Source organism: Asparagus officinalis, chromosome 7, assembly GCF_001876935.1.
Source record: "Asparagus officinalis chromosome 7, Aspof.V1, whole genome shotgun sequence".
Classification (NCBI taxonomy): domain Eukaryota; kingdom Viridiplantae; phylum Streptophyta; class Magnoliopsida; order Asparagales; family Asparagaceae; genus Asparagus; species Asparagus officinalis.
In genome coordinates, this window is record NC_033800.1 from 49,016,096 (window position 1) to 49,023,595 (window position 7,500).

General features: G+C 35.3%; 1 protein-coding gene across 1 annotated transcript; it reads right to left on the reverse strand.

Annotated features, from left to right (window-relative positions):
• LOC109850530 (chaperone protein DnaJ-like) lies at positions 3,802-4,981 on the reverse strand. Its single transcript, XM_020420550.1, has 5 exons — positions 4,699-4,981; positions 4,515-4,602; positions 4,364-4,434; positions 4,216-4,272; positions 3,802-4,112 (listed from the first exon to the last, which is right to left on the reverse strand). The coding sequence occupies exons 1-5, from the start codon at positions 4,807-4,809 to the stop codon at positions 3,945-3,947; spliced, it is 495 nt and encodes a 164-aa protein (XP_020276139.1). The 5' UTR covers positions 4,810-4,981; the 3' UTR covers positions 3,802-3,944.

A 7,500-nucleotide genomic window follows, 5' to 3' on the forward strand; every position in this document is an offset into this window, starting at 1 on the left:
TTTTCGGGCCGGGCCGGATGAACAGGCCTATATATAATATGTCTATTTTGAACCGCATGTATACTCTTACGTCTATTTTTAACATATAATACTTTGTGACTATTTACATGTCTCTTATGTTGTCCCTTATATTTATCTAAACTATATATACGTTCGATTCTTTGCTATTTTTTTTCTTACATATTCTTTAAATATTTCTTTTACTTTCGCTTGTATTTCACCTATTAATTGTATTGTGTTTTTATGTTTTTTTATCATATTTATCATCTGCTTGTGTAAGAGTGACTTATATTTTGTCTTTTATTTCCTTTATATTTTTCTTTTATTATTTATACTGTTGAGTTGATATGCTTTATCATATATTTTAGTATTTGACAACTTTTGAATCATGTAATTATATCATATATCATGATTTGTATGTTATATGTTTGTTATATTTTACTAATTCTGTGTTATTGATTATGTTTTAACACTGTGATGTGTTGTCTTATGATACTATATAAATAATATCATGTTGATATTATATTTTTCTATGATTATATATTTCTTGTTGACTTCTTTGCTATTATGCTATGTTTGACTGATACTTATATTTTTGTTTGTGACTAGATGTTGTATTATTTTATAATTTAATATGTATCAATTATTTTATTTACTATATACCTTTTTATTTATACATGTATGAAGGTATGCATTATAATCTTACTTCTAGAATGTGAGGGTGGACCCCTGCATTTTGAACTTGAGACGCGGGTCTCACCCTTGCGTTTTAAATTTGTAACCCGGGTGTGACCTCGGCGTTGTGGTTTTTTGCGACGCGGGTCTGACCTTGGCGTTTTGACTTGAGACGCAGATGTGGCTTTCATGTATTTTTGACTAAGTCTTTGAGACTTGTCTTTAGCTCATTTGTTTCAAATCTCGGCTCATATTCATTAAGCTGATGGGCCTGCAAACATGCATAGGATTTTTGGCAAACCCTCAGCCATCAACGGATTTGATAAACCTTTACCGATTACCGTTTGAGTCGGGCTAGCATGTGGATTATTTGAATCCGTTTTACATATAACGTTGTGCTAAGAGAATGAACCCTCTTAGACTTGATGCTATGATTTTGAATACATAGACTTTGTCATTTTCACGGGAAAAGACTAACTGATAACGCGTGTTAGGCGTAGATTTATCTCTAATTACGGATCGAGATAAAGTCCCTCATGCGTAAAAGTCATGGATTTTGGTGTTACGATGTTGAATACGTAGACTTGGTCATTTTTGCGGGAACGAACCACCCGGCAGCATGTTTTAGATGCAGACTTATCTCTAATTAGGAATCAAAATAATGTCTCCTATGCGTAAAAGGCATGGATTTTGGTGCTACGATGTTGAATACGTAGACTTGGTGATTTTTATGGGAACGAACCACCCGCCAGCATGTGTTAGATGCGCAGGCTTATCTCTGTTTAGGGGTCGAGATAAATTCTCTCATGCGTATAAGGCATAGATTCTTAGTGCTACGATGTTGAATACGTAGACTTTTGCCGCTGTTTCTTCCTGTGTTACTTGAAACACTAAAAAAAGTTAGAAGTGTCAGAGGTGTAGTATTAACTTGATATGAATTTTCACTTAGAGTGAAATTCAGAAATTTTCTTCATTATCACTAGGATAATTCCAGAAAATCTTTAATCCACTGGGGATTTTATAATAAAAACTTACTTTTCTTGTTGAAAAAGGATTAACAAGTTCATTGGGGGTTTGACTGTTAGAGGTGTTATGTTAACCTAATAGTATTTTATGGGCCTATCGCTCTATTGAAGAGAATCGATAAACTGATTTGATCATCAGATGTGTGATGTTAACTTGACGGGTTTGTGGACCTATCGCTCTATTGGAGAGAGTCGATAAGTTAATTTTGTCAGAGGTGTGATATTAACATGACAGGAATTTGTTACGATCGGAGCAACTTTGAGGACCTATCGTTCTTTTAGAGAGAGTCGATAAGTTAATTTTGTCAGAGGTGTGATATTAACATGATAGGAATTTATTGCGATCGGAGCAACTTTGAGGATCTATCACTCTATTGGAGAGAGTCGATAAGCTGATTGTTAGAGGTGTGATGTTAACGTGACAGGAGTTTGCTCTTGTGATTTGAACAAGATTTTCAAGATTTAACGTCTTGCTGGGAAAGATTACAATTTGAGCAATTTTAAGGACTTATCATCATGTTGATAATGATTGATAAGTTTATTGTCAGAGTTGTATAGTTAACGTGACAAATTGGGAGTGATGCAAACTGAATTCATACTCTGTGGGGGTGATGATCATCAGAAGTATAATGTCAACTCAACGATGTGAAAGATTCGTTACTCTTAATCTAGTGGATTCCCAGTAACCAACCCTCAGTCTTGATTAAGACTTAGCAGGGGAAGAAAAAAGGGGTAAACATGACATATCACCTTGTGGGCTACTATCCATCAAGTCGGAATAGAGGCACGTCAAATGGCAGGCCGCTATGTGAAGAGTTTGGCTATCAGAGGTAACTGTTAACGTGATAGTTTTGGTAGATCCGCCATCCTACTGAAGAGGATTGGTAAGTTGATAGACTATCAGATGTAACTGTTAACGTGATAGTTTTGTAGACCCACCATCCTATTCAAGAGGATTGATAAGTTGATGGACTATCAGAGGTAACTATTAACGTGATAGTTTTATGGACCCGCCATCCTATTGAAGAGGATTGACAAGTTGATGGACTATCAGAGGTAAATATTAACGTGATAGTTTTGTGGACCCACCATCCTATTAAAAAGGATTGATAAATTAATAAACTATCAGAGGTAACTATTAACGCGATAGTTTTATGGACCCGCTATCCTATTAAAGAGGATTGACAAGTTGATGGACTATCAGAGGTAACTATTAATGTGATAGTTTTATGGACCTGTCATCCTGCTTGAAGAGGATTTGTGAGAAAATTTGGAGGAAAACAGACTTTCAGATGTGATCATTAACGTGATAGTTTTGATGGACCCGCCATCCTGCTTGAAGATGATTGACAAGTTGATGGACTATCAGAGGTAAACGTGATAATTTCATGAACCCGTCATCCTGTTTGAAGAGGATTAGTGGGGGAATTTAGAGAAAAACAGACTATCAGAGGTGATCATTAACGTGATAGTTTTGGTGGATCCTCCCGAGGAACTTCGCGTGGGCACATTAATGTTAACTCTTTTTCTGTAACATGTTAACTCTTTTCTGTAAAATGTTAAGTCTTTTCTGTAACATGCTAACTCTTACAGCTAACATGTTAGTTGTAAGAGGTAACATGTTAGCTGTAAGAATTCACATGTTATCTGTAAGAGTTAACATGTTACAGAAAAGCATTAACATCCACTGACATGAGAAAGAGAATGGTAAATTCAAAATTTAAGTCAGCTGATATGTCTAATCATAAGCTGACATGTCTAATCAACTGTTGGCATGAGCTACAATCATGATGGAGAAATGGAGGGGCTTGGACACATTTTTTTCAAAAAAAATGGGCTAAAGAATATTAAAAAAATAAAAGGGGCCGGGGCACATTGAAAATATAAATTCGGGGTCTCAAAGCAATTTTTCCTTAAATTAAACAATATGCCCGAATGTGTTGAATGTATTTGCAAATAATTTATCACGGACCGAATATATAACCGAATTGAATTAGAACATCACATGGCATTGAATTGAAATAATAAAAATACCAAATTAGCTCTACCCATCTAATCGCAACTATCTAAGTCATGGGAAAAAATTATCAAAAAAAAGTCATGAAAAACATAAAATTATGAAATTAAACAAAGATAAACACAAAGAAGACCACAATTTTGACAAAACTACCCTTCCACAATTAAACTCTTTTAATTATTTTCAATTTTCTCCAACAATTTTGTACACCAAACTCCTCACACCTTTCACCACCGATACTGAGCCCGCCCGTTCCTCGGCGAACTGACACGTGTCCTTTTTGCCGAATCGGACGGCCCCGAGAACCCGTCGTTCCTGCCATACTCCATCCCCATCCCCATCCCGCTCACCAAATCATCGAACATCTCTTGAATCTCCTCAAAACTCTTCACAGGCTGCAGTTTCACAAAATAAAACAAAAAAAATACAAATTTACAAAAATAAAAAATAAAAAAAAAGCATCTACACGAATCCCAGGGGTAATTTCGTAATCTTGACCTCGGATTTGACCCTTTCCACTGTTGACATGAAATCCTTCATAAACTCCCCCATATCCTGCCCGTCCAATAGAACAACGAGAAAATGAATGGCCAAGATCGCTTACCTCGAAAATATCTGGAATCTAAAATTACCAAAATACACGAACCTCTTCGTCGTCATCTAGCGGATCATAGAGCCCCGCATCGTACATTGCTCGCTTCCCCTCGTCGGAGAGAACTGCAGGAACACCACACCGCCGTCAACCGTCAACGTCCGTCAGAAACCCAAACGAAAAAAACCGCTACCGTTAAACTTACCGGAATAAGCTTCTTGGATCAGCTGGAACCTCCGCTTGGCTTCCCCTGCGGCCGACGGATTCTTCGCCCACCTGTCCGGGTGCCATTTCTAGTACCCGAAAAAAACCCAAAACAATCTTAAATTTGCAAAACTAGGGGGGGAAAATAAAAATTTTAAATAAGAGGTGGGTTTCAATGAAAATACCAAAGCGAGCTTGCGGTAAGCTGATTTGACCTCGGAAGCGGATGCGTCCTGTTGGATTCCGAGAAGAGAGTAGAAGCAAGCTTCGTCGGACCCAGTCCCCTTAACGTCCATCGCCGGACCCGCGATGGGGGGGTTGGTGGGCGGATGGGATTTATAGAACAGAGATGGGCGTTTCCGCAAATAGTCAGGGTTTTCTAATTATTTTGCAGAAAATATCTTCTCCCGGGGGTTTGCCAAGTCGCGAGTTTAAGGACCCAATGAAGGTTCGAGAGAGATGCTCGCTCGTAGATATTTTAAGGTTGCGGTATGAAACTGGGATGGGAAGTGGACTAATTTACGGGAATGCTATGGAATTGGGAACGTGGTTTGTCACGCGGTTCTGTGGGTGTAAGTGGGTCGGGTATTGTTTGACCCGGAATCGAATTGCTCGCCATCGGACCATCGGATCGGCTGGAGAGTATGGGTGGTGATTAGGAGTACCTCAGGATCCTAACCAGGGGTGCTAAACCATATCCGTATCCGATGAAATATCTGTAACCGTATCCGTTAGGATACGAATATGGTTACTCAAATCTATAACCGATAGGATATGCTTTTATAGTGAAATATTTGTATTCGTATCCGAAATATCCGAATACATATTAGTCATATTCTTACGATAATTTTGATTCTTAGATTATGGATTTGTGGTTAATTTTGATGATCAAGATGTCTAATCTTAACTTTTTAGTTATAATAGACATATTAACGAACTCTTTTGTATCACATGAACTATGTTTTTCTCAATACTATCTAGTTTTCTCATATCTGTTTTGTATCCGTATGCATATCTGCATGTATATTCGTAACCGTATCCGATTTTAGCGGAGATGGTTATAAATTTTTCTTACCGATGTATATCCGTATCTGTATCCGTATTCGAGATGGGTAAATGGATATAGATATGGTAAGCATCATATCCGAGCCGTATCCGGACCGAATGCACCCCTAATCCTAACGATCAAAATAAGAGCGGCGCGTTGCCGCTGTATTAGTATGTAAATTTAAAAATAATAATTATTTAATCATTTTGATTTAAAGCTGCATTGTATGTTAAATACTCAGATCGAACAAAAGAGCAAGTTGCGATAAAAATATAGTAACTCGCACTATATAATAAATAGTTAAATATAGATAATAGATTTAAATTATTTTTAAATACACTGCATTCATATATCAAACAACATTAAAATATAATAAAAAACAACATTAAAATATAACAAATCACTCTGTATATCAAAGTAATAAAATGTAAATTAGCTTAAAATTAATTCAATGGCGTATCTACTACTTTTCACCTAGGGCTGCTTGTTTGCCTATAAAAAGTGGGAAATCAAAGAATAGGAAAACTTGTATTATGGTTGTTTGGTTGGCTAAAAAAAGAAGGAAATCAAAGAATAGGAGATGAGGTGAGATGAGTTGTCACCATATTATTGGATGATATAAGTGATTTTTTAAGAAAACTTTTTTGGAGGTTGTTTGGTTGGTTAAAAAAAAGGAAATGTATTATAAGAAACATATTTCCTATAATAGATTCTTTTCTTGTGTTTGGTTCACTCTTAAAAATAATAAAATAGATGAGATGAGATGAGTTGTCATTATATTATTGGATGACGTGACTCACACTTAAGGAAATTAATTTTCTTGCTTTTTTTTAAGAAAATGGGTGAAAATAAAATGTTAATGAGATGAGATGAGTTGTCACCATATTATTGGATGATATGAGTGATTTTTAAAGATGAGATAAGATGAGTTGGATGATGTGACACATTTTTTGTGTTTGGTTTATTTTTAAAAGTAAGAAAGGAGATGAGATATGATGAGTTGGTGAATAAAAATAATATTTTATTTATAAAAGTGTACAGATTTCCTTTTATTGGGGTGAGTTTTAGGGGCTGTTCGTTTGGCCAAAAAAACCTGGAAATCAAAAAATAGGAAACCTATTTCCTATTATAATGGTTTTGAAGTTGTTTGGTTGGCTTAAAAAAGAAGAAAATTATAGAATAGGAGATGAGATGAGATGAGTTGTCACCTTATTATTGGATGATGTGAGTGATTTTTAAAAAAAAACTTGTTTTGAGGTTGTTTGGTTGGTTAAAAAAATAAGGAAATGAATTGGAGGTATATTATTGGATGATGTTTTGAGGTTGTTTGTGTTTGGTTCGTTTTTAAAAATAAGAAAATAGATGAGATGAGATGAGTTGGAGGTATATTATTGGATGATGTGACACGTACTTAAGGAAATTTATTTCTTGTTTTTTTTTGAGGAAATGGATGGAAGGGAATGTTTAATGAGATGAGATGAGTTGTCACAATATTATTGGATGATGTGTGTGATTTTTAAAAATGAGATAAAATGAGATGTGATGAGTTGGATGATGTGACACATTTCTTGTGTTTGGTTTATTTTTAAAGTTAAGAAAGGAGATGAAATGAGATGAGTTGGAGGATAAAAATAATATTTTATTAGATGTTGTGGGTGAGTTTTAGGGATGGAAATAGATAAAAATATTATTTTATTAATTTCCTTGTACCGATTTCCTTTTCTTGGTTTTTAGGAAACCAACCAAACAGCCCCTTAGGGATGAAAATGGATAAAAATAATATTTTAATTAAAAAAGTACAAAGATTTCTTTTTCTTAGTTTTTAGGAAACCAACCAAATAGCCCCAGGCAAAACCCACAATTACTATTCACACTACAGTGTACTTCAGAATATTATAATATTGTACTTATTTTTCACCATTGAGTAAAATTTTCTGCC

Coding starts and splice junctions, on each gene's coding strand:
- LOC109850530 (XM_020420550.1), bottom strand. CDS start 4,809: ATGGACGTTAAGGGGACTGGGTCCGACGAAGCTTGCTTCTACTCTCTT. Junction 4,603..4,698: donor CTTACCGCAAGCTCGCTTTG/GTATTTTCATTG, acceptor TTCGGGTACTAG/AAATGGCACCCGGACAGGTG. Junction 4,273..4,363: donor CGCTAGATGACGACGAAGAG/GTTCGTGTATTT, acceptor TTGGACGGGCAG/GATATGGGGGAGTTTATGAA.